At 45.5% G+C, this 27,149-nt stretch overlaps 2 protein-coding genes across 5 annotated transcripts; one reads left to right on the forward strand and one right to left on the reverse strand.

Moving 5' to 3' along the window:
* Positions 1–808: 808 nt before the first annotated feature.
* pknox1.1 (pbx/knotted 1 homeobox 1.1) lies at positions 809–12,897 on the forward strand (the record flags this gene model as incomplete). 4 transcript variants are annotated; one of them, XR_013935908.1, is made up of 12 exons in its annotated part: positions 817–883; positions 2,243–2,355; positions 3,846–3,976; positions 4,711–4,882; positions 6,358–6,558; positions 6,637–6,787; positions 7,148–7,245; positions 8,630–8,758; positions 8,838–8,914; positions 9,381–9,538; positions 9,825–10,062; positions 12,621–12,897. XR_013935908.1 is itself a non-coding variant. In XM_080478594.1 (11 exons), the coding sequence occupies 10 exons, from the start codon at positions 2,305–2,307 to the stop codon at positions 10,004–10,006; spliced, it is 1,350 nt and encodes a 449-aa protein (XP_080334720.1). In that variant the 3' UTR covers positions 10,007–11,522. The 4 variants fall into 4 exon arrangements, 3 of the variants coding, with proteins under 3 accessions (XP_080334720.1, XP_080334718.1, XP_080334719.1); XM_080478594.1 differs by lacking the exon at positions 12,621–12,897 and having other exon boundaries at positions 809–883; positions 9,825–11,522; XM_080478593.1 differs by lacking the exon at positions 12,621–12,897 and having other exon boundaries at positions 820–883; positions 6,637–6,754; positions 9,825–11,522.
* Positions 11,951–27,149, reverse strand: tmprss3a (transmembrane serine protease 3a; the record flags this gene model as incomplete). Its single annotated transcript, XM_080478232.1, has 15 exons — positions 11,951–12,004; positions 12,136–12,423; positions 13,896–14,048; positions 14,194–14,336; positions 16,841–16,936; positions 18,958–19,127; positions 19,223–19,388; positions 20,420–20,466; positions 21,534–21,653; positions 22,304–22,427; positions 22,505–22,621; positions 23,211–23,321; positions 25,314–25,548; positions 27,018–27,046; positions 27,125–27,149. 15 exons carry the CDS (start codon positions 27,147–27,149, stop codon positions 11,951–11,953), a joined length of 1,878 nt encoding a protein of 625 aa, XP_080334358.1.

Consider the following 27,149-nt stretch of genomic DNA (forward strand, 5'->3'; position numbering starts at 1 on the left):
ATCCTCTTGTGTGCTGAAGCTGAAGGCAGGTTCACCTGGACAGGTGGGCAGTCCATCTATCACAGGCCAAACTCAATGATCTGTGGACTGGAGATAAAACCCTGCACTAGGAAGAGCACGCAAATTCTGCCACAATATTTTAGATGTGAGTGTCCAACACAAATTACTAATATAGTTAGTAAAACGTTATATTTTGAAGCTTGAACATGTTCTGCAGCTCCAGTAAAATTGTATTTGTTTGCTATTTGTACACAGAGGTAAAAGAAAAATCAACATACAACACAACTGTTGAAAAGTAGAATTTAATGAAAAGGACTCTATAAGAGTGATAAACCAAATAAATGCAAAAAAAAAAACAACAACTGGATGCTGCAGCTGAGGTAGCCATTAAATGGTAATAAGGAGAGACAACAAACTGCTGGTACGGTACACTGGGAGATCAAACACGTCCTTTATGCAGTCTTTGTGCCCGTGGCGGTGATTTGAACAGAGCTGAGTGTGCGCATGCTTCATCCGGGTTTCTATTTTAATGCTTTCAGTTCGGAGCTGCACACAAACGAAGCCTTAATTATCTAAAGCGGCGCTCGTTATTTTAGGAATAAATGTTTGGCATACTCCAGCGATTGTATTTGTGCGTTAGCGTTGGGTGGGAGAGGTAAAAATAGAGCCGCGCGCAGCGAGAGGAGAAGCGTCTGTCCCGCAGAAACACGCAGCGGGGCGCACGCACGCAAACTCCCACACTGCAGGACGTCATGACTCCGCCCACCTCATGAATATTAATGAGCTCAGCGCCCCTGCGTGCCCCTGCGCGATGACGCAACACGACAACTGCGGGTCCCGATTGCTGCAGCCGCTTGTCAGTGTGACGAAGATTGGCACTCAGGTAAGCTGTCACTCAAAATCCCTCTTTTTCCGTTCCCTATCAATCAAACAATCTGGGCCGCACGCTAAAATGCCCCGGGGCGAGCGGCGCGGACCGAGCCCGGCCAGCGGCGGGTGTTTACAGGAGGGGAAGTAAAAGCGGCGGAGCTCCGGGAGGAATTTAAAAAAAACAAAAAAAAAAACCCTCTATGGCAGGGAGGGGGTGTAAAAAAATATGTCGGCGTTTTGGGGGCAGAGGAGGATTGTGGAAAAGCAAAGGGCGAGAGCTCGGAGCAGGCCCGACAGCTGGAGCGGAGCGGAGGGGAGGGAGCGGGCAGCTGTCCCCGCATGATTGATTGACTGATGGGGAGAAGGATCTGAGGATCTGCCGGGGCCGGCGCAGCCGGAGCTTCTCCATCGGCACACACGGTGGACACGAAGCCGCGGCGTTTTTAGGATTCAACCGAAAAACACGACGCGTCCGAATCGGCGTCATGAGCCGAGTCCGCGGCGGCTCGCGCTCCGCTTCTCTCCCCCCCCCCCCAATCCTGCTAGCTCCACTAGCTCGACGAGCGGCACTGATTTGTGTCTAAACATGGCGCTTTGGAAACGAGGCCGCTCACACCGATGCAGAGAGCATTAAAAAAAAAAAAAAAATATACAGTTTTAACTGCAGTTAGCTTCCCGCTGTTTAGCTCCCGCTAGCCACGAGCTAAAAGCGGCTCGTCCAACGGAACCAGCTCGTTAGCTCGGGCTAAAGCTAACTGCGGCTACATGCTGCTCACCGGACAAACAAAGATACAAACACACGCATACATACTGCTAGTTTAATAAAGTCCAGGACACCCAGCTCACTTCACCTCACACACACTCTCTCTCTCTCACACACACACACGCACTCGTGGATTTAAATGTTGAAACCATGAGGGCTGCAGCTAGCTCATGCTAAAGGCTAAGTCGTGGTGGGTGTGTGGAGAGGAGTAGTAAAGTAACGCTGGGATACTCCTGAGACTTCTTGAAACATTGCACCTTGGAGGATTGATATGAGTCACTTCTTGGTAATCAGAACTGGCCTGGAGGCACTACATGGAGCTGAATTAAAAATAAAGTTGCTGTAACAGGACTCCCACTTTCCCTGGTTCCGCTTCATCAGCACTCAACATTGTGAACCCACATTTAGAAATGATAGTTTTGTTTATACATCTCAAATAAAATGCTGTGAATCTGGAGCATGAAAACAAAACCACTCGAAAAGTATCAATCCCAATACTTCCATCCCCTGTAACAGTACCAACCATTCATTCACTCTTTATTTCTTTTTTTGTTAAATCTTGTTTCCTCTGCTTAAAGCAGTCTAACTGAAGTTATGTCTACTGTGTAGGTTGGCCACCTGCCACTGCTTTCTATAATGCCCCAGTGTGTGCAGCATCTGCAGTGATCGTGATGGCAGCCCAGTCGCTTTCCATAGACAAGTACCCCAAGGGAGAGCAGCAGGTGGGTGGCAGGGGCAAACTGCAGGCCTGCACTGTGGGGCCGAGCCAGATCACTTAAACATGTCTTCCATCACATGCAATAAAGAAACGCTTTAACATGCCATGTTGTTGTGTTTTGGGATTTGTACTTTCAAATAACAGCGCCCTTTCTCTTTCTGGACCCAGTTTGACTGTTTTCCTTTTTTACTTTGATCACATGTGAGGCTGCATTGACAATATTTTCACTCTTTTTTTTTTTTTTTTTTTTTCTTTCCACTTCTGACTTCTCTGTTGTCAACACAGTCTCGAGCAGCAGGATGAGTATCGATTGGTTGTTATGTTGACATGCAGAGAATGAATGGAAACAACGCAGCCCGAGTACACCGCAGTTTAACACCACAGAGTGAACGATACCTCGGCTGTAAACTTAAGTGTTCTGCACTCGTTTCCATCGGTTCTCCACTTATTTTCTAAAGAGAGATTCAGTGCATGTAACAGGACTGTAGAAATAAACACAAGAAGCTTGTGTTCTATGGAATGAGCTACACCAATGTAACTACAGACGAATGAGTGGTGAATGCTAAGTGGGCCATGAGGTGGAACCCATTCCTGTCATCTCTGTACTGTCTAGTTATTCCCACCACACCTCTAGATATTGATAAAGCGGATGCTAATATGCCTATCACATGGAAGTCTAGCGTCGCATACTCGGAGAGTGAACCCACCCTCCTCTTTACCTTGTTAATTCAGCCTGAACTAAACAAAGCTCTGCAGTTGTACTTGTGCAGGAGCATGGTCACCTTCAAAGAAGCTGCGATAACTTTCCAGACTACCCCATTTAACGATCCTTCTGTTCCTACATCAGTTTGAGTTTGTTTTTGGATGAGTTTCTCTTTCTGTAGCAAGCCACCACGGGAAGAAAAGTCTTTTGTAGAAGCATTGTAAAGGCCCGTTTCTTCCTCGTATTTTTGTCTGCGCTTATGTAAATTGCTTACAAAACATCTTTATTCGAGTGCCAGATTTTTGGGGGTGTCGAGAGATGAAGATGGTCTATGACTAATGAGACATTTTCCGCCCCAAGCAAACAATTATTTTTAGCCCGTTTGTGCTCAATCTAAGTCATTGTTGGGGCCCAGTCACATGGGTGAGGATGGGATTTGTGCTCCTGAAAGCGGCGGCGCTGCTGCTGGTAGGCAGACGTGGTGTGAAGAGGAGAGACTTGGCCCTCGATCAGTGAAGGGAGCTTCACTGAGACCACAGTCACATGTTCTACCAGCTTTCTAAGCATCAGATGATGCAGTTCTAAATACCTCTGTTCACTGGCGATTCTTCTACAGTTCAGATTTACTTGTGCAGCCACACACATAAAAGCCCTTCCTGAGAAACCAGGAATTGTCCCTGTCCCTTAGCGTTTCAGGCTAACTGAAGTGTCTCATGAGTTCTTTAGGTGTTTTTCTTATCATGTCTTTGCACGTTGTCTTATTGAGCTGCCTGCCCTCTCGTTCTCTGCAGATGCAAGGTGTGTTGAAGGCAGACACTAACCCGGAGCAGAAGTTTATCGAGGCCACGTTGGCAGAGGTTCCCAGTCCGTCCCCCACAGAGCCGCAGACCCCCATGGACGCAGACAAAGCCTCCATATATCGGTACGCAGCATTCACACCACGGCCCTCCTCACTCCAAACTCACTTCTGTTTTACTGAATCAACTCTATCGTCCTCACATAGCTTCGACTTCCTGCTGCTGTGTGTGAACATTTATTTTTAACAACATTTATTTCACAGTTTGAGCTGCTTCGTAGATGAAATATTTTAATGGTTTTATTAAAATTTCTCACATTCCACTTTGTCGTATGACTGCTGCCTTTCACTGTAGCCATGTTCGGTTTCCAAACTTAAAAATCATAAATAAAAGTGTCATGATTTGAGAGTAGAATGACAGCCACTAATGATGCTGGTGAGAAACTACCAACATTCAGGTTTGATTCCCAACAGCGGACAGGTCACCACTGTGTCCCTGTGCATGGCCCTTGACCCCCACCAGCTCCCCGGAGCACCTTCATGTGGCTGCAATAGAGATTCTAGAAATAGGATGGAGTTATGTGTTAAAAAAAGAATGAATAAAGTCTTGAGTAGTTTAGTTTAACTGTGCTAAAAGAGCTTTAAAAAAAGTAAAACAAAAGGTCTTTATCTTTAAGTGTCCAGGTTGTTGAAACGTAAAGAAATATTCAGGTGTTAGTCGAAGTCTTAAAACACAGAGCGGAGTTTTAGTGAACGTAGGGTAGAACATGTAGAGCTCCACATGAACGTTGTATTAAAAAAATGTTTTGCTGTATTTTCCCCGAGTCGTGCAGTAAGACGTGGTGTTGCACCTCCCGCAGGCATCCTCTCTTCCCTCTGTTGGCCCTGCTGTTCGAGAAGTGCGAGCAGTCCACGCTCAGCTCCGACTGCATCACCTCTGCCAGTTTTGATGTGGACATTGAGAACTTTGTGCGTTGTCAGGAAAAGGAAGGGAAGCCGTTCTTCAGCGAGGACCCCGAACTCGACAACCTGGTGAGACATGGCGTCACTCAGGGTCTCTGCTACTAAACAGGTCCCACAGCAGGACAGGGCCACTCAGTACGGGTGAAGTTACGGTACTTCCTCACTTTGGTCACCAGTGCAGATCTTCTTTCTCAGTGAGAGAGACGGTTGTCGGGACGGTGTTAGAACCGTCAAGTCCAGCGTACGCGTCCTCTATAGGTAAGACTTTAGATTTTGATTCAGGCTGTAGTTTGGACACCTCTGAATTGGAGTAACCTTCATCTGCACAAGGAGAAAATGCAAACTCAAACACAAAACATTCTGGAACTAAATGATTTTCTTGTCGTTTGGTGGTTTATTTATTTTTAAATGCATCTAAAATGCCTCAACACATCTTCACTGGTCCCGTTTGTCAAATCCCTCGACCTGTCACAGTAGACTCAAACCAGAAGAAAGAAAGTCGGATATTACTGATCCAGCGTTACAACACAATGACTGGAAACATTCCTGTCAGTTGAGCGTCAAGGAGCTGCAGCTTCTGGATCAAGTTCATCTGAGGATGGTCCTTTGAGAAGAAACGTATGCAATTTTAATACTGAGCCAAGCCTACTGCTAATGATAGAAACATTTTTACTACAGATAAGCAGAGTGGATATTGTGCACATTGGAAATAAATAATTGTGCGATAAATATTACGGTTTCAGGGCAACAAAAATTTATTTTAAATCAGCAAAGTGATGGAAGTTCTCTGGTCAGTTATGAAGCACTTTGGCAAAAATTTCCCCAGATTAGAAATGAATGGCTGATTTATAGTTTTTGGTGGCCAAACATCATTTGGCAACAGTCATGTCATCATTATTTTAGGTTACATCATGTTTTCACTCACAGTATTGAGCACATCCAGTTCTCCAAGGATACTGTGTTCTGTATAGTCTGAAACTGACAGCAGGTACCAGCAGAAAAAACCCATAATCTCAACAGTGAAGCGCGGTGGTGAAAGCGTCATGGTTTGGGGCCGCTTTGCTGCCTCAAGGTCTGGACAGTTTAAAATGAATTCCCAGCTCTTATTAGAACACTGTGGGATAATGTCAGTCTCACACAACCGTCTCTTTACACATGAAAAATAAATTCAGCAAGACTGGAACAGGTTTTATGGGTAATTATTGCAGGAAACTTCAGCAAGGCTGCATACACAATACATAAGACCGAACCGTGATAAATCATGTTTCCAGCCGCTGTACAGTCATGCTCTGCATTAGTCTAATCGGATGAGGTCAACTGCACAGATCAGATTTCACTTCAAAGACATAACATAGACTCCAGTGTTTGTCACAAGTCATGCCGTGGTCGTTTCCCTCACATCTCATGTTATCTGGTACAGTTTATTTAATAAGGTTGAATACTGATCAATAACATGTAGAAACTGATGGCTAGACTCAGGAGTGCATGTGAAGGAGAAACATGGAAACAGGCTGCTTCACAGAGAGTTTGTCTTCCATGTGCAGATGGTGAAAGCCATCCAGGTGCTGCGGATCCACCTGCTGGAGCTGGAGAAGGTCAGTGACTTGTGTAAGGACTTCTGCAGCCGCTACATCGCCTGCCTCAAGACCAAGATGAACAGTGAGACGCTGCTGAGTGGAGACCCAGGAAGTCCTTATTCCCCAGTGCAGGGCCCGGCCCCGAGCTTCTCCCCCGCCAAGTCTCAGGTACGCCTCTAGACGATCGGCAGGCTTCAGCACCAAACGCATTCGGGTGGCGATGCGTCACGATGCCTCTCTCCACAGACGCCAAGCTCCATCTCTGGGACCATCAGTCCCCAGGGCCAGATCGTGGTGCCGGCTTCAGCTCTGCAGCAGGGCAACGTCACCGTGACCACTGTCAACCCCACCCAGGTGGTTGCAGGTATGTCACCATGGCATACATCCCCCTCCTCAGGTACTGTATTGAACGCTTAGACTGTGATGCAGCAGTCCGCTTCCGTGGGTTTCGTTTGAGCCCAGGAGGTTTCATTACTGTGTGTGTGTGTGTGTGTGTGTGTGTGTGTGTGTGTGTGTGTGTGTGTGTGTGTGTGTGTGTGTGTGTGTGTGTGTGTGTGTGTGTGTGTGTGTGTGTGTGTGTGTGTGTGTGTGTGTGTGTGTGTGTGTGTGTGTGTGTGTGTGTGTGTGTGTGTGTGTGTGTGTGTGTGTGTGTGTGTGTGTGTGTGTGTGTGTGTGTGTGTGTGTGTGTGTGTGTGTGTGTGTGTGTGTGTGTGTGTGTGTGTGTGTGTGTGTGTGTGTGTGTGTGTGTGTTTCTCAGGTGCCACAGTGTACCAGCCAGTCACAGTAGTCACTCCTCAGGGCCAGGTGGTCACACAGGCTCTGTCTCCAGGGACGATACGTGTCCAGAACAATCAGGTACAACCACCCACCGTCAATCTGCACTGTTATTCATGATTAGAGAAATGTTCTGTCTTTTTCCTGTTAAACACCGTCTCCTCAGGCATCTAAAAATAACCCCATTAAGATGATATAATAGTCTGTCCAACAAACATGGAGATATCAGCAATGTTCAGACAGAGCAAACTGCTGTGATGTGTGAAGTCTACTATGAGGGTCACAGCAGGTCTGTAGGACCTAAACACAAATGTCTGATATACTGAATAAATTTAATTTAATATGACAAACCGTAACAGTAACAAGAGAGCAAAGCGTTTAACATGTTGGCAGTGCCGCTTCCTCCGGTTCTTATTCACGACGTCAGTCACACGTTGATAACGAGGCAGTCGCATATTTTACGTTGAAAGACATCAGATACATTTCTCATTTGATCCCTCATCTGACGGAGGCCTGGGTCTGCTGTGAAAACGTCACAATGACAATGTTCGCATGGTCACAAAACAGGTTGGATGTGAGTCACTTGTGAGCAGCAAATACAAATTGGGTCGCGTTTGTCTGCATTGTGAACGAGCCCTTTGTGTTAAGGCACGGCTCATTAGCTCATAAGCCTGTTCTCTGTAGATCTCCCCAGAGGGACTTTTATACTCGATTAAATTCAGGACCAAGGCTGAATTGGGGAAGTACTCTTTGAATACAATGTTGTTGGACAAATAACACAGATGTGACATTGTTGAAAAACTATTTAATATGGGACCTTTCAGAACGGTTGACACCCTTGTCCACTTTTAGCTCTTCATCTGATTCAGAGGTTTTCAATAGCTTGAGTTTCTTTACACAATGTGTCCACAATGAATGAAACAGTTTTTTCATAGATCTGTTCTTTCTGACAGATGCAGCGGCAAAGTCCACATTTCCAGCTTTAGCTTGAATACAAGTATCATTTCCTGGCTGTTGGTTACTTGTGTTGTACTTTTACACCTTGCTGCAGCCAATCCAAGTAAACATCAGCCCACAGTCGGCCCACAGGCTGGAGTTTGTTTGAGAGAATCGTGTCTTGAGGACAGGATGTTCTAGTCCCTGTGTGGACATTGATGATTGTAACAGAAACGCACTCCGGGAGTCCCACTTGTCTGCTGACTCGGCAACAAGGAGAGAGTTCAGAGACTGCTGTGTTTGTCTGTCATGCAGTGTGATCAGAGCAGGAAATCGTTAGGTCTACAGATACTGTGTCAGTGTTCAGTTTTCGACTCCACTGGAAGTGTTTGATTCCGACCGAATCACGTCTCCAACAGGAACACAGAGTCTGTCCATCACTGTTTAGTATGATGATGATACGCTCCTTCATCATTAGCTGACTTTAGGAGTTCTGTTGAAAAACGTTCAACCTTCCTTCTGCTCTCAGCTCCAGCTGCAGTTCCACCAGGACCTCAACCTCTTCAACCACGACGACAACTCCACCAAGAACAAACGGGGCGTGCTCCCCAAACACGCCACCAACGTAATGCGCTCCTGGCTCTTCCAGCACATCGGGGTGAGTGTGTGTGAGTGTGAGAGTGAGAGTGAGCGAGTAAAGACCGAGGAGCTCTGATGCCTTTCCTTCTGTCCTGCAGCATCCCTACCCCACAGAAGATGAGAAGAAACAGATCGCTACTCAGACAAACCTGACGCTTCTCCAGGTCAACAACTGGTCAGTGTCACACACACCAACATCAAAGTGAAGGTTGTGGGAGATTTTCCTCCGAGGATCAAGATAGAAATCCTGATCTATCAGACATGTGGGATGGTGTGAAGACATCGAGGGTTTTCTCCATTGGATGTGGATTTTTTTTTTTGTTTGGTCTCAGAGTTTCAGTGAGAGAAACGGACACACGGCAGACCTGAATGAGAGGTCTACCAGGAGAGATCGTCGTGGATTTCATCTTGTTTAATTTTTTTAAACAGAATTTATCCTGGTGTACTCATACCTTTGCGGTGCTGTATTTGGAGGTGGTTAATCTGTCAGGTCACACTGGGATGCATGTGGATAAAATAAGAGATTAACACTCTTCGAAAGACTCATGGGACCTGGTTCATTTTGCGATGTACTGAGAGAAGTTCTCCCACATTCACTCTTTGAGCAGTCGGAGAAACCTGAGTGTGCGTCCTGTCAACAGGTTTATCAATGCACGGAGACGGATCCTGCAGCCCATGTTGGACGCCAGCTCCTCCGAGACGCCCAAAACTAAGAAGAAGACGCCTCAGAACCGACCTCTGCAGCGTTTCTGGCCTGACTCCATCGCAGGAGGCAACCAGCAAGTCACCATGCCAGACGGTAGGCTGCCAGAGCCCCTTTATCCACGAAGCTTTCACCTACTTCTTCCTGGACGACTCCAAGAAAAGTAGAACATTTAATTCAGCATGGACTGCTGGTTTGTTTGATATGTGGAGAAAAGTTCCATTTTAACTCATCTTAAGTTAGAAAACCACTGAAACTAAAAATTTAAGGACGTTAAACAGCTGTGAAGGAGTCTTCATGCTTCCACAGGTTCTGTGTTCTGTATTTTTTAAGTTGTGGCATTGTGGATGTACCAGGGTGGTAACGCGGCCTCTGCCTTCAGGTACCATGGTGACGATGAACATGGAGGGTCTGCAGAGCCTGACGTCGGATGGAGCCACGCTGGCGGTGCAGCAGGTGATGCTGGGAGGCCACAGTGAGGACGAGTCGGGGGACAGCGGGGACGAAGACGATGACACAGACATGGCCGGGCTGGGCCTGGACAACAGCGACTCGTTGCAGTAGAGGACACAGTGTCGCACACACTGACACACACACACACACACACATACACCCAGGACGTAGGAAGTCCACTGCAGGGGTGTTAAACTTTTCAGATCAGGGGTCACGTGCAGCCCAGCTTGACCTCAGCAGTAAAACAATAACATGTGAATTCCACATGTGTTTCTTACTTTGTTTGTGTTGCATTTAATTCAAAGCCATTAATAAAAAATCGTTCCATCCATCCATCTTAACCGTTTAATTCATGGTGGGCGGTCCAGAGAGCGAAGCAGTTGGACATCTCTGTCCCCTGCAACTTCTCCCAGACCAAGCCATAGATGTAAGGCGTGTTCACATTCCCTTGTTTGGCCCGGACCAGAGTCTCTTCAGAGAAAAACCGTTTCGTTTGGCCGACGTGAAATCTCCCACCAACTCTGAACCCCTTGAAATGCGAGGTCTCGTTTGGCTTGCAAACGATCTTTCTAGCGGGCGGAGTGAGAGGATACTAACTAGCCTAGTCACCACGGGCTAAAGCGGTGGGACTTCCCATGTGGTCCGAACCAATCACTTCTTCTTTACTTCCTCTCTGGCCACAGCGCCCCCAAATGAGCAGCTGTTGTAATTGTGTGACATTTTCCAGGCGGTTTGATCTGATCTCTAAAGTGAATGTGAACGCCACCCGAACCAGACGAAGGGGTGAGAATTCTCGACTCGCCTCCCTCCACAAGTGAACCGAGTCCCGGACTATCAAAATGTGAAAGGCCCCTTTGTCTCTCCCAGCGAGTCCTCGACAAAAAAACCTCAACATTTTTAAGAAAACTAAGGTTCATTTCAATATGATGCCTCCTTTAAACATGGCGAAACGTCCGAATTCAAAATCCGTTGATAACGTGACGGTGTGATTTGATCACTGATGACTCGGCTCAGATTTCGCCGCCATGTCTGATAGAATCACTGCGATCCACATTATTATTGACAAACAGAAGCTACTTTTATGAAAACTCCCATCTGGTGGGCTGCTTTTGGCCCCTGGGCCATACGTTTGACACCCCTGCTCCCCAGCATACACACAGGTTTACACAGAGCACAAAGAAGCAGAGGACAGGGGCGTCCTCCACTCTTCCACCGCCCCCTGCTGACGGGCAGTTCGTGCTGCGTGTGTGTACATCAGGAGTTTCATTTCAGAAGCTCTTTTAATTATTTAGTCGATGTAGGCGAGTGCACTTTTTGTATATTTAAGCTAAAAAGATGAAATCAAACAAGAAGAAGAAGAAAGAAAAAAAAAAAAGTGTTAAAAACACGTGAAGCAAGATTTGTATGCTCCGTTATTAAATGTGGACTGATTTTTGTAATATCTCCCCTTCCTTTTCCCGTCCACTCTTTTCATTCTCGTTTTGGATGCCAACACTTTGAAGTTGTATCTGTAAGGGTTTGTCTTCACTTTTTTGCATGCTTGTGTTTTGAGTAGATGTGTGCACTCTTATGACGGACTCCACGGCTCTCGCCGAGGCTCCGCAGGCCGAGCAGAGCACAAGTTCAGAAGAAAAGAAAAGAAAAAAAAACAAAAAAGAAAGAGGAGAGATGCTTATTTTTATATACAAACTATGAAATGAGTGTTTTTCTTTCAGTTTGTGTTCTCCTGTTTTTGTAAGGGATATTTATGTACAGATTCATAATTGAAGCTGGACGCCCTGTTTTCCAGGGTTCTTTGAAGTTTTCTACAAAAGTTGAAAAAAAATAACTAGTCATTGAATGGTGATGAAATTAGCTGTTTAAATTGGTTTTAAACTTCCGATACTAAAAAGGCCTTATGTGTGTGAATTGTTGCCAAGAAGCACAAAAAGAAAGTGTGACCTTTGGTCAAATTGCTCCAAAAGACACTAAAGTGCAGAAGCTGTCGTCTGTACTGATGCGAGCTCCAAACATGGTGACGTCGCGTGCCACAGGTCTCCTGGTCGGCGACGTCGATTACTGCGGGTCCCCGAGTTGCGTCGTCGTGTAACCGCAGGTCTCCCGGTCGACCTCGTGCACCAGAGGTTTTCTGGTACACGTCGCATACCACGAGTCTCCTGGTCAGCGACGCCGCGTACCGCTGGTCTTTCGCTTGCTGTCGTCATGTAACTGTGGGTCTCCTGATCGAATTTGGCGTGTACCTCAGGTCTCCTGGTCGGCAGCGTATCACGTTTCTCCTGATTGGCGTCGTTAAACCGCGAGTCTCCTGGTCGTCGACATCGTGTACCGCAGGTCTCCTGCGTATCGCAGGTCTGCTGGTCGGCGTTGTCGTGTAACAGCAGGTCTACTGGCCAACCTCGCTTACCACAGGTTCCCTGGTCCTCGTCTCGTACCGCAAGGCTTGAGGTCGGCGCACTGCAGGTCTCCTCGTTGGCGACGTCGCGTATCACTGGTCTGCTAGCTGGCGTCGGCGTATAACCGCAGGTCTCCTGGTCGGCGGACAGCAGGAAGCACAATCCAAACACTATGCTAACCTTACAATCAGTCTCAACTGGGAGCGGACAGGACATCACCTCCAACTTTTATTTATGTACACGGACATGCTGCTGTGCTCCGAACAGCACAGCTGGACTTGTTAAAGACCCCCCCCCCCCCCCCACACACACACACACACACACACACACAGTCACACTACAGACACATGTAGTGGCAGATTTATCGATCTCTTGAGATTACTGCCTGTTGTTTGAAGAACTGTAGTATTCATGTGTTGTCCGTCTCTACTTGCAGTGATGTATCCCTCTTGTAAAGCAGAGTCTCGGGGGGGCGACTCCGGGGGCGCCCTGCCTCAGCTCTCGGTTCTTGACTTGCGCCTGTTTGCTTTTTACGAAGCGTTGTTCACTTTTCTCTCATCTGTTTTGCCTTAGAGCTTTCTATTTTGGAATAAATGATGCCTAACTCTGCTGCCCCGTGTGAGTCTCTGTGTGTGTGTGTGGTGGGGGGGGGGGGTTAAGTCCCGGTGGGATCGTCCACTTAGAGTCCAGTCAGTCTTGTATCAGCAGCAGAAGAATGAGCTTCTTCTCTCTGAAACAAAAACACACACGGAACTCCTTTGTAAGTCTGACAGTGTTTTAGGTTTTTACTTTGAGTGACGGAGGACTTCCCCGTCAGTTGGTTGAATCTTTCTTTAAATTGACGGACTATATATTCGTCTAAACCTTTTCAGTTCATCGTTCTCCTGCAATCATGTGATGTCAAGAAAGATTAAAGACCCCAGAAGAAACAACACGAGCCCATGACATGACGTGACAGCCACTGTGTTTCACAGAGGAGCTCGTGTGTTTTAGATGAGCAGACCCTTTCTTTCTCCATACCATGGTTCTGAACTCTCTGACTGTTCCAATACTTTTGAAAGGGTGTGTGTGTGTTCAGTAGAAACCTTAATTTGAAGCCCGTTGCTGTAATGTAATGAGCAACACAATTAGTGAGATTTAAAAAAAGAAAAAAAAGGGTGTTTGGGCCTTATTCTATTTTCTGCTCCGCTTTTATCGTTTCCTCTCAGATGAAAAGCGGCTCGCTAAGCTAAACAAACGCCGACTCGTCAAAAATGTTCCAGATGACGAGTGCTGCAGTCCAGAGGTCTGCAGCTTAACAGCCGCTCTGTCGAGGCTCAAAACACTCCCTCTGTAGTGATTCCATCAAGTTTTTACTGAATAATATGAAAATACATTTCCTTTCTACCTTATCTTCAAACAGTTTAAATTCACAAATGTTCAGTTTGAAGTAAAAGTTTGAATAGTTGATCTGTCTCACTTCAGCTGTTGAGTTTTAAAAGATTAGAAATTCAAACGACTTCATCTGTCCTCCAGGGGGGGCCATTAAAAAAACAGGAATGAATCCACTTAAAGAAAAAGTAACTCTTAAAACAAACAAACACACACACACACACAGATGTACAGACCTCCATCTGTAGGTGGATCCAGCTGAGCGACTGTGTGATGCGAGTGTAAACTCCAGGGTTGTTCCTCAGAGCGCAGCCGTTTCCCCAGCTGGTCGCCCCCACCAGCTTCCACACCGAGCCGTCCTGCAGGGCCAGAGGACCCCCGCTGTCCCCCTGAAACACACACACACACACATGGAAATTGACTAATTTAAAATCACTTTGTATTCTGAGGGGATCCTCTTTGATTCGGTCGTTCCAGTGACGTCTGTGTCGTAAAGCCAGTCGCTGGTTTCATTCTTCATCACGGCGGCTGTACCTGACAGGAGTCCACTCCTCCCTCCAGGTATCCGGCGCAGATCATCCAGGGGGAGACGAGGCCTCGGTAAACCTCGGGCCGGTTGCAGGTCTTGGTGGAGATCAGTGGGACTCTGGCGGAGCGCAGAGAAACACTGCTCTCTCCTGGAATATGAGCCAAAGACCTTGTGAGGGGAACGGTAATGACTGTTTTTCTAGATTCCTCTGAGAACCTCCAGAGAGTTCTACGAAGAGTTGTAATTATCCATCAACATGTCTCGTTAGTAAATGATGATGTAACGTAAAAGCTGTGCCCCGTGTGAGGGTTGAACTCACGACCTTCAGATTATGAGACTGACGCACTGCCTACTGCGCCAACGAGGCTTCAAAAGCTTCTCATTGTGAGGTCGTTCACTCTCTACATTTGTAGCTCTGTACAAGAAGATAACAAAACAACCAGTGTGCACAATTCAGAGTATGTGAACAACAACAAAGGATTCATACGGCCGATGAGATATTTAAATATTGCGGGCTTGTCGAGAGTGACGATAGTCACTACCAACCAGCAGAGGGCTGAGTTGTTGCTCCTCCTAATGGGGCCCGTTCTGCAGTGCTGGGTACCCCAACGGAAGGGTGACAAAAAAATCGTAACCCTTGGGTACCATTCTTTCGGTACCATTCACAACTTTTGCAAGAAAAACCGTCTCATCCCGTGGGACCAGGTCACATGTGTACGACGTGGCTCTTTGTAGTTCCACAGTCATTTTTGTGGCTTTTGGTCTCTGACTGGTTGGACGACCCCTGATCAAGATTGTTGGATGAAGAGTTGTAATTATCCATCAACATGTCTCGTTAGTAAATGATGATGTAACGTAAAAGCTGTGCCCCGTGTGAGGGTTGAACTCACGACCTTCAGATTATGAGACTGACGCGCTGCCTACTGCGCCAACGAGGCTTCAAAAGCTTCTCATTGTGAGGTCGTTCACTCTCTACAATTGTAGCTCTGCACAGGAACAACAATAAGCCACTCTAATTGTTTACATGACTAGTTTGAATGAATGACACTGACTGAGCATCAGTAGTTTAGTAGCAACTAGTGCAGAATAACTTGAATCGTTTTGAGTGGGGGTGTAATGGTATTTGTATTCGTCCCATACCGTCACAGTTCTGTGCAGAGCCATACGATGAATGTTTGACATATGATTTAAAATAAATAAATAGTCCTCCCTCTAGTCCAGACGGGGATAATGAGCCTGACAGCTGCCATCAACCGTGATTACAGAAGAAGAAGTATCACTGGCATGAAGAAAATAAACTGTATGTAAGAACTTCTCCTCGCTGCTTATAAGCAGCCACTTGACATGAACACAGACCAAAAAACGTCACAGACCGGATCGACAGATTTACATCCTCTACAACAAATCACTGACTTGTTCCCTCCTCATGAGCATTATTCTGACAAAAGGGTGGGTGAAGTGAGGTTTGAACTCAGAACCTTCAGGTTGAAAGATCTACATCAAGCCTTGAGTGTTTTGGGCCTCCCTATTGTTTCATCTGTAATGAATTTAATTGTTCAGACTTGATTCAAAAGTACACTGTATGAATATTTGCATATCTAGCACAGATTTTTCACAATGAATCAGGTGAACTTGTTGACATTTTCCATGGTGGTTAAAGCTATGTACCAAAGAGCCACTGCGTTACCAAAGAGCTTGTGAGGGGAACGGTAATGACTGCCTTTCTAGATTCCTTTGAGAACCTCCAGAGAGTTCCAATTATCCATCAACATGTCTCGTTAGTAAATGACGATGTAACGTAAAAGCTGTGCCCCGTGTGAGGGTTGAACTCACGACCTTCAGATTATGAGACTGACGCGCTGCCTACTGCGCCAACGAGGCTTCAAAAGATTTGCATTGTGAGGTCGTTCACTCTCTACATTTGTAGCTCTGCACAAGACGATGACAAAACAACCAGTGTGCACAATGCAGAGTATGTGAACAACAACAAAGGATTCATACTGCCGATGAGATATTTAAATACTGCGGGCTTGTTGAGAGTGACGATAGTCACTACCAACCAGCAGAGGGCTGCGTTGTTGCTCCTCCTAATGGGGCCCGTTCTGCAGTGCTGGGTACCCCAACGGAAGGGTGACAAAAGAATCGTAAGCCTTGGGTACCATTCTTTCGGTACCATTCACAACTTTTGCAAGAAAAAACGTCTCATCCCGTGGGATCGAGTTCTCATCGTGGTTCTTTGTAGTTCCACAGTCATTTTTGTGGCTTTTGGTCTCTGACTGGTTAGACGACCCCTGATCAAGATGGTTGGATGAAGAGTTGTAATTATCCATCAACATGTCTCGTTAGTAAATGATGATGTAACGTAAAGGCTGTGCCCCGTGCGAGGGTTGAACTCACGACCTTCAGATTATGAGACTGATGCGCTGCCTACTGCGCCAACAAGGCTTCAAAAGCTTCTCATTGTGAGGTCGTTCACCCTCTACAATTGTAGCTCTGCACAGGAACAACAATAAGCCACTCTGATTGTTTACATGACTAGTTTGAATGAATGACACTGACTGAGCAGTAACGGTTCTGAATATTGCCAAGAGCTGACGTTGACGTTACTAAAACGCGAGCCTGCTTCTTGAGACGGTGAAGCTCCAGACTCACCTTCATCCTCGGTTGCTCCCCAGCCGGAGATCCAGCACATGGTGCCTTCTTTAAACTCCTCTCCAGAGTTGGGCAGGCAGATGGGCTCCACGAAGCCTGCAGAGCAACCAGCTGTGTGAGTCTTCGACAAAGAGTGTTTCGCAGAAAGCCACACAAACTGAGGAGAAGGTGAAGATTTCAGATCAGTAAACCTGATGCACAGTTCAGTCAAAGCAACCGGCTCAGCGATCACTGCAATATAAAAGAATAACATAAAATCTAGTTTATGTCAAACTACATCCTAAAATCTCCAGGCTAAAAACAGCGAAATAAGGTAAAACAGCTGAATCAGCATTAGCTTTGAGTTCGGAAGAGTTTTAGGGCCACTGAAGAAAAATAAAATTCGGAGGCTAAAAAAAAAAACAAAAAAAACTTTAATGGCCCCAGAAAAAGTCGAAAATCAAAGTCGAGATTTTAAATTTTTCACGGAGAGACGTCTATCCATCCCTCATCATTTGCCCGTAGATGTCAATTCACATTAAATCACTTAATTCTGACTATATCGGGTTGCTTACTGCTTATGGACACGTGATTTTACACAGGATTTCCTTGATTAATAAGAACACATTTAAATAAGCAGCCCGGGATCCGTGCCTTTGTCCTTCGTACTCGACGAACTTCCGCGACGGAACAACTCAGCAGGCTGCTCCGTCTCTTCTAGTCCTGATACTGATGATAACTGCACCGTGTTTATGAGCGAGATTCTGTCTGAAGAGTCTTTTCATCACTTCATTAAACCGCCTGATATGCATTTTGAGGAAGCAGTCACACGCGCTGGCATGTGGATGGATGGACTTTTTTTTCCACCTTGAAAAAAAAAAAATCGCGAATTTGATTTTCGACTTTTTCTGGGGCCACGAAGATTTTTTTTATTTTTTTTAGCCTCCGAAAAAAAAATCTCGAATTTGATTTTCGACTTTTTTTGAGGCCACGAAGGTTTGTTTTTTTTTAGCCTCCGAATTTTTTTTTTCTTCAGTGGCCCTAAAACTCTTCTGTACTTTGAGGAAAAGATCAAAAGAAGGAAAAAAAAAAAGGAAAAATAGAAAAAAATCTGGGAAAAAAAGAAAAAATGGAAAAAGATTGAAAAAAAAGATTGAAAATTAAGAAAAATATAAAAAATTTGAAAAAAGAAAAAGGAAAACAATGGGATAACTGGGAAGAGAGAAAACAAGAAGAAAAAGGAAACATTGAGAAAATTAGGAAAAAGGAGGAAAACAGATTGGAAGTAAAAGGGAAAATAGAGAAAAAGCTGGAAAAAAGGGAAGAAAGGGAAGAAAAATAAACATAAAAAACAAAAAAGGAGAAAATAGCTAAAACTACTCTAACGACTGGGAATCGTACAGCGACTGTAAACAACTACAAAACTAGAGAGGCTGAAATAGCATTTACAGTTACATTAAATTGTGTGAAAAACTGCAATATAATTAAAGTTCAACGAATCAAAGCTAGAAGCAGTGCTGCCCCCTGCTGGTCACTCCTCTCTCTGCTGTGCTTTAGCTATTCTTAACAAAACAGTGAGAGAACAGGAACATAACATTCTTTGAAAAATGACAATCCCACTATTGTGCCATATGTTTGGTACAATTAAGTAAAGGTAGACGCAGGTAGAGCAAAAATATGAAAAAAAGAATCCGTGAGAATTAACAAAAACATCTCCTGTGTGAATAGTGAACAGTTCAGTAAGATCCTCTGTACAGTCTGGGTGCCTTCTCAGTTTGTAAAATGAATTAATTCACTTTAATATTTGCAAATGAGAACAAAGAACACCAGTGTGAAGTGTGTAAACCTCGGACAGCTTTCCACACGATGAAGCAACGATAAAGTTTTTATACTGCACATTTCAATAAAGGCAGTGATAGTTCGATATATTACAGACATGCTGCTCTGCCTCACTGACTGTTTCCTTTACTGGGACGCCGTGTGAAATAGAAAACAAATAGAGCTAGAGAAGAGAAAGGTGAACCAACAGGAGAGGACTTCCACCATAAAGCGTGTGGTGTGATAATGAGGTGAGGAGGTTCTCAGACCCAGTCAGGAGGCAGAAGCTGAATCCAGCGGGACAATGAAAAGGTTGATACCGTTAAACACCAGCGGCCGGACCAGTTTGATCAGCGCGATGTCGTAGTCCAGGGCGGTGTCCCTGTATCGGGCGTGGTGCACGATGCTCTGCACAGCCAGGGACTGGGCGCCGTGGAGGGGCTGCTCCGTCAGCCCCACGTGCACCGTCCACAGGGAGGTGTTGTTGAAGCTGAGCACAAAGAGTCAGGGTGAGGAACCTCAGCCACAGAACCCCCCCCCCCCCCCCCCCCCCCCCCCGCCGCCCCCTTCACGGCTGGGACTCACCCAAACACGCAGTGCGCCGCCGTGAGGATCCAGCGGGACGTGATGATGGAGCCTCCACACAGGTGCTCGCTCCTGAAGTGGAGGCTGACCTGCCAGGGGAACTGACCCGGTTTGGAGCTGTTTCCTCCGACGATGCGAGTGTTGTACTGCGGCCTGGAGCCGCACTCTGCAGGCAAGGAAGCACACAGTAGTACGCTCGACATTCCACACAGAGAGCTGCTGCACAGACCACTGCACGCTGTGGAGACATGCAGGACGAGGCCAGGCGTTTTTTTAATCTGTCGACATCCTGGCCCCCACCCTATACCTCTCTGGGCTGATTCACCCCCACTCACTCGCTCAGGTCAGCTGATCAGCTGCTCTGAAGGGACCTTTCACATTCAGATAGTCCAGGACTCGGTTTACTTGGGAGGGAGGGGAGCCGAGAGTTTTCACCCCTTCATTTGGTTCGGGTGGCGTTCACATTCACTTTGGACCAAACCGCCTGGAAAACGTCACACAATTACAGCAGCTGCTGGTTTGGGGGCGCTGTGGCCCGAAACAAACACTGAGCAGAGAGGAAGTGAAGAAGAGACACGGCTCATTGATTGGTCCAGGCTGAAAGCGGAAGTCCCGCCGCTTTAGCAAATCTGTCTTAATGCTGAGGGTTACACAGCTTCTCACACCAGAGGTACAAAGACCGGACTGACCGCAGCAGCGGTTCCACTACTACATACATCAAAATAGTATTCAAAGTACTGTACATGTTATTGTTGTTGGGTTTTTTGTCATCTAGATTGCGCCAACAAATAATTAAACAATTAAAAAATATATATATTTCAGTGTTTTACTCCTCAGTTACTTGTTGGGAGGGGAATTATGGTTAATAGTGTAGAAACACACACACACACACACACACACACACACACACACACACACACACACACACACACACACACACACACACACACACACACACACACACACACACACACACACACACACACACACACACACACAGGACTTGAAAGACTTGATTACTTTCAAGTGTTTCATGCACACTTTGTTGTTGGACTGACTGTGTGCTTGTACTGTGAACTTTATGGAAAAAGGACATGCAGGAGGATATGCACGCACGCACACACACACACACACACACACGTTCCTCCGCGTGGTTCAAGCATTAAGAACGAGGGAGGGCGAGGTGTGTTTCCTCACCCAGACATTTGAGAGTGGTCACCATCCCTGAGCTGCACTGAGTTTTACTGTCTCACAGGAGAGAGGAGCAGCACAGGGACACACGTCAAGTCCAGAGCGCAACAAACAATCAGAACAAGTCGTCAACACTGGCTGAAGGCAGTCGGCTCTGAGTGCTGTTAAGATTAAAAACTTTTAAGACTTTTTGGGACGTTGTTCCTCTCTAATAAAGCCGGATTGTTTCCAGAGTCTCTGATTGGGCAGGATCAGCTAATACGTGTGGCTCAGAGGCCAAAACTGGACGGTCCAGATCAGCCCAATGAGCTTTGAAAGTATATTTGAATTTTGAATTTTATTTTGGCAGTCTTCAGAAAACAAACAAACAGAACACTCAATTGTAAAACTAATCAGTCGAAAGCGTGTCGAAGGCTTATTCACATCAACCCCATCACAAAAAACAAAAGGAGGCTCTTTAGATAATGTCACACAATTTTTAAAAAAAACTATTTTTACAATACACATTCAATATATACTTTACACAAGTTTTACATATACAGTTTATACATACGTACACATGGATGTACATAACATGTACATAACATTAATAATAATATTAATAATATAGTATTTAAATTTCATCAATTACATTTTAAATACAAAATATAGTGTGGCAATATTTAAATTAATAATATTCTCTATCACAATATATAGCTTTTATTATGTATATCAAATATTAATATATTTTATACCATTTATATATGTTATATATTACTGTTGTCCTTGGTAAAATTGTTGCTCTTCTTTCTTATACTTACTAATGATATATGATTTAAAAAGCTTTTTAAACTGGTTCCTGTTGGTGCTTTGTTTAATTTCATCCTTTAGGCAGTTCCATAGTTTAACCCCTAACATAATATTACAATTTCCTCTGTAAAACTGCTTTGAAATGACTGCCATACAAATAAAAATGAATTGAATCCTACATTCTATTATTGGTTTAATCATCTCACATTGAGTGGAGGATCAAGCAGTGCCTGAGGTAGATTCCTTTGCCATTGAGTGTGTCGGGAGTTCAGCACATTTCAGTTTATTTGTGTTTGTTTCAGTGTGACTGACCACTTCTGTGAACATGTACCTGTATGTTTGTGCACTTTGCAGCTTGACGGTTTGAGACTGGCTGAAGTTGAAGGACACGAGGCTGCCCCGCAGGTCTTCCTCGATGGAGGTCAAAGCGACGAAGAGGGAACTCTGGAACCTGAAGACAGCGCGAGGAGAACCGTCAATGTCTGGCTGTGAAAGTGCGAACATCCAATACACTCCAATCTGAGTCAAAACTACAGACACAGTTAATGACTGAGCGGTAAACCGGAGAGAGGAGTCAGTTTGAAAGAGTCTGTTAAGAGGCAGGCGCTATCAGGAACCTGGGAAAATTAAAGACTTGAAAAATAAATCTGACGAAAATATCAAAACCCCTAGAGCTACACTCGGTAGACCTTCACCAACGCTACTTTTGTTTACGGAACCGAGCGAGCATCGCTAGCATGATAGCCGTTAGCTCATATCGATGCTAACTAGCTAGGTCAGATAGCAACATCAGAGTGTGAAACACTGAGCAGGGAGCGTCTCCATGGCAACAGACGCTGATCTCCTATGATCTCCGCCATGAGGTGCCTCTCTCATCCACTTTCTATGGAAACATTTTTTTTTTGACGTTTTGGGGGATTTATTCGGAAAGTAATAATAATAATAACAACAACTATCATTATTGTTATTTTAATTATTATTATTATTATTATTATTATTATTATTATTATTATTATTATTTTAGGTTTTCTTTTTAAAGAGCCTGCAAGCCAAGCAAGAATAAAGAGAAAAACACTGATCAGGAAGGAACAAGAGCAGAACCTGGAATAACCGAGCTGCTTGCAGGCAGAGAGACTCAGAATCTTATTCCAGTCCTCTGAACAGACGGTGCTCCACTGTCCTCTCCTCTGGACCTGCAGAACGGAACGCTTCCCACTGAGACGCACTGACAGACGGACACACAGGGAGGCTTTATGAGTGTCTTTCTTGCATAGAAACGTGGTTCCGTGTTGAGCGTCTCACCACAGCCCAGCTCGTCCTCCTCGTTGTCACAGTGCGTCACTCCGTCACACTGAGCCGAGAAGCTGAAACACTGAGAGGAGGAGCCACAGCGGAACCGGCCCACACAGCTCAGGCCCACTGGACACACACACACACACACACACACACACACACACACACACACACACACACACACACACACACACACACACACACACACACACACACACACACACACACACACACACACACACACACACACACACACAATTCTCAGCTGAAACTCTCTTATAAGGTGACCATGTTTTATTTCAGCTTCCTCTGGTATTTTAAAAACAAACACTCCTTCCTCATGTACTTAAAGCTGTTTACACTGAATTAAAGGGAAACATGTCTGTATTTAAAGGCTGTTCATCTTTTTCACCTGTCTGGCCCACCTGGACCACCGCTGGGCTCCACATGACCTTCATCCTTCTTCATCAGGCCCACATTAAAGAAATGGTGTGACAGCTCTGCTGATAATCGTGCATGACTGTGTGTGTTTGTAGTAGAAATGAGAGAAGTGAAGTGGTGATTGTTTTTGGGCTGGTAAGGACAGGTGTAACTCCTGTATGGACACATGAGACCCCGTTCCACCTGACTCAGGTCTATTAGCTCCAGTTGTATAACACGTAAGGACTGCATCAAATATTGAAAGAACAAACATGGCCATGCCACAGCGGCTCACCTCCGAGGCCGATGCAGATGATCAGAGTGATCAGCGCGGCCAGGCAGAGCACCATCAGCTCCACGCGATGGGCCAGCAGACGAGTCCTCCAGCTCTTCTCCATGTCCTCCTCTATGAACGAGACGCAGCACAGCTCTCATACTGGACCGTGTGTGTGTGTTTATATGCATGTGTGTGTGTTTGTTTGTGTTGGGATGAATGAAGGTCTGTGACTTGAGAAACAAATACAATATTTGTTGCCGCAACGTCTTGAATTTTTCCCTCTCTGACGTTATTAAAGCGATTTCTGATGTGATCTGATGTGATCTGATGTGATCTGATGTGATGTGATCTGATCTCGTCTTGTCTCATCTCATGTCATGTCATCTCATCTGCCCAGAGATCTGTAACCTTCACACCCAGGGTGTCAAACATGCGACAAGAGGGCTAAAACTGTCATGCTCCATGATTTTTCAAATTGGAGAAAAGAAAAAAAAATCTACTTCTGTTTTAATGTGTCCACTGGTTTCAGGATGCCAGTTCTGCTCCCCACTCCTCAGCCACGGCCGCTCCAGTGCTCCAGTTTGGGCTTTACCTCATGCTCCCATCACCACAGAGGAATCCATGCAGCTGCTATGCTCCTCTGCCACCTGAGGAGAGGGAGTGTCGAAGGCCCCAGGGGCTCTGCCGGTATTGTGGCCAACGTGTTCACTGCCTGGCCGCTTGCCCAGTGAGAGGCGAACAGAGACAGATGCTTGTCAGTCCCGACACCTGTTATTTCTACTTTGGTCAACCTGTAATTCCAGTGACAGTTTATGTTTCCTCTTGTGGTCTCAGCAGGTGATGTTGGTAGACTCAGGGGAAGATCCTAATCTTTTGGACAACTGGCTGGCTGAGAGGCTCCATCTGGAAACCACTCCTCTTCCTAGAGCAATTATCACATGGGCTATGGACGGACGTCTACTTTCCCAGCTCACTCGTCTCTCTCAGGCAGTCCAGGTGAGTTTCACTGACCACCACCATTCAGATTCACTTTTTGTGAGTCTATCTAGCACCCTGGAGCGCAGGTGAGGTCCTGAGCTGAGGCCCCTGCTGTGTTTTCCTGGAGTCCCATACATCAAGGGCTGCCCCCCTCATTGTGACTGTTGACTGGCCCTCACTACTCGGATCTCTCCAATGTTCTGGACTATTACATGGACCCTGGCAATGTCCCTTCTACCGCACTGTCCCTGTGACTGGGCCATTGACCTCCTGCCAGGTACTATTCTACCTCTCGGGGCCTTCCGGCAAGCTGAGTCCTTGGTTCATCAGCCCTTTACCACTAAAACTATCATTCCACTCTCAGTCTCACTCCCTGCTGTTTCTGGCCGTTGAATTCAGTGACAATATCAGTCATCACTCATCTGGACCACAAAGAGACCGACTCTAAAATCCTGTGCAATGATGTTAGTTCACCGTTCAACCACTTCAGTCTTCAAAGATTAATAGAGAAACTCCTCCAGATTGCCCTGGACAAGGTTGTGTCCCCAGCTTGTTGCTATTCACACTGATGACACATTACCATGTAAGTTTTTTTCAGAAAATACCACAGTACTGGATCTCATCCAAAGAAATGAAGAACCAATGTACAGGGGAGAAGTTAAAGACCTCGAGGGCGAGTGACAACAGAACAACCTGAAGCTCCTCATGAAAAAAGAGAAATTGCTCAGAGTGCAGCTCTCGCCGGATCTGACCTGGAACAAGAACATCTCAGCAAGAACAAGACAGACAAAGACTGCACTTCCTGAAACAAGTGTCTCTCCCCACCAAAATGATTAGGGCTTTCTAAAGAGGTATTATTGAAAAGATACCACATTGTAATGAAGTTTACAATGTGGTATTCCAGCTGCAGCACTTCAGGCAAGAAAGCCTTGCAGTGGGTAGTCAGAGGAGCTGAAAGGATCATCTGAGTTTCCCTGGTGCCTTTTCAAGAACCCTTCCACTGCAGGAACAGGACACTGGCCATTGCCAGAGATTCCATGGGAAAATGTTGTTTCATTTTGCTTGCATTTCAGTTTTATAAACAGCTGGATTGCAATGAAGTGAGAATTGATTTGGAAAAAAGACCTGAAGACCGAGACTCACCGTGGATGAATGGTTGCACCTTGGTGATCGGCATGCCGGGACTGGGTGGGGTCTGAGGGGGAAGCTCAGTGGGTTTGTGGGAATCTTTCTCTGGTTCCTCGAGTGCACCAAGGCTGCCCAGGGGGCTGACATTAAGAGTGTTGGGGGTCTCGACTCTGGGCAGGTCCTCCTCTGTCACTGAGACCACATCTATCTGGGAAGGGTCTGGCTGTTCATGGTCCTCAGTCCTTAGTTCCTGAACAGGAGGGAGGAAATGATGCAGCAGTTATTATTCTCTGATCTAATGAGGCATATACCTGACATCTGAAGAAACTTAAGCACCAGGAACAACTAGACACACCGTTGTTAGCTTTATGCTTCTGCTGCAGCATGAATATAACCATAATTTAATCCATGCATTTCTTACTTCTAACCAAATAGACTAAACTATTGTAATTCCTTACTTTAAGAGTGTCCTAATAACTGCTTGAAGATCTCCTATTATAGAGTTTTTCAACACTTTCACTTCGTCTCGTTGGTCCAAAATCGTTGTATTCAAAGTTTTTTGCCCAAAATCCAACTTTTCTTTGATTTTCCTCCATTTGAATATTGGATTATAGGAGCTACATTCAGAATCTGCTGTGTCTGTGTGAGCTGGACTGACTCCGCCCACACATGCCCATCTTGGGAAGAGGAGGACGTACTTCCTCTGGTGGTGCCATGTGCCAGAGCAGAGCTGCCTAATTGTGGGAGGAGTCAAAGGGAGGGACTACCTTGATTGGGATTGGCTAAACCCCTGATGACACTATATAGGGTTTGATTTCTGATTGGCTGGTTGGAGCAACACACTTTTTAAACACTGAATCAAGCCAGGGAGAGAGAGGACAGACTGTCTTCACTCCTGGGGCGTCAGTCCAGGTATGGGGACAATTGTTACTGTTGGAAAACTATTAGAAATTAAATTTTGCATAATATGACTCCTTTAAGAAGTCTTCAGTTTATTCTAAATGAGGCAGCGAGAGTATTGACAAAAACTACTAGGAGACATCACATAACTCCCTGGAATTAATATTGCAATATCAACTTCTCTTCATTGGGTTCCTGTCAAATCTAGAATATAATTTAGAGTCCTTTGTTACTGTTAGGCAGGTTATCACCACCACAGGGACACAAAAGTCTGTACACAGAAATAAATAATGTAAGAATGAAAATTAATATGTAAATAATGTGTTGAAATTTGGATGACCATCGGCAATTTGAATTCAAGTATTAAAGTCGTAAAATGGATTGTAAAATGAGCAGTCAGGCAGTGGAGTGAGGCTAAAACTGGTGAGATGTGCTCAGGTTTAGCTTTACAAGTTAGAAGACATGCAGCAGCATGTTGGTCCAGCTGAAGATGAAACCACTGAGGTCCCACTGAACCCCAACATTACTTTACAACTTTCACCAAGTACCGGTAACAAATGATGGTTCTGAAATAGTTTGTGAGTGAACCACTCAGGCGTTAGTATGAAAGAAAAAAGTTTTTCATGTGACAAAAAGGTGGAATTCTACTTCCTGTCTCATCCAGCTGGTTCACTGAGAGAAAGCTGTCAGTAAATATTTGCAGGGTGACGATGTATTTCTTATAATGAAATAGATAGTACATTTCTAAATCAATATATATAAACAAGTTTTTTGGTGTCAGTGTGCTCAGGAGCTGAACACAGTGTGAGTGTGACTTACTGTGGGAGGAGGTGCTGAGTCAGCAGGATCTGAAACAAAGGAAAGCAAGCGAGTGAGAGGAGACACCGACACAACGGACGGACGAGTCTTCTTCAAATCCAACATACTTGTGTCCGCAAAGCTTTCGGTCAT

The sequence above is a fragment of the Lipophrys pholis genome, assembly GCF_963383615.2.
Source record: "Lipophrys pholis genome assembly, chromosome: 13".
NCBI classification, from domain to species: domain Eukaryota; kingdom Metazoa; phylum Chordata; class Actinopteri; order Blenniiformes; family Blenniidae; genus Lipophrys; species Lipophrys pholis.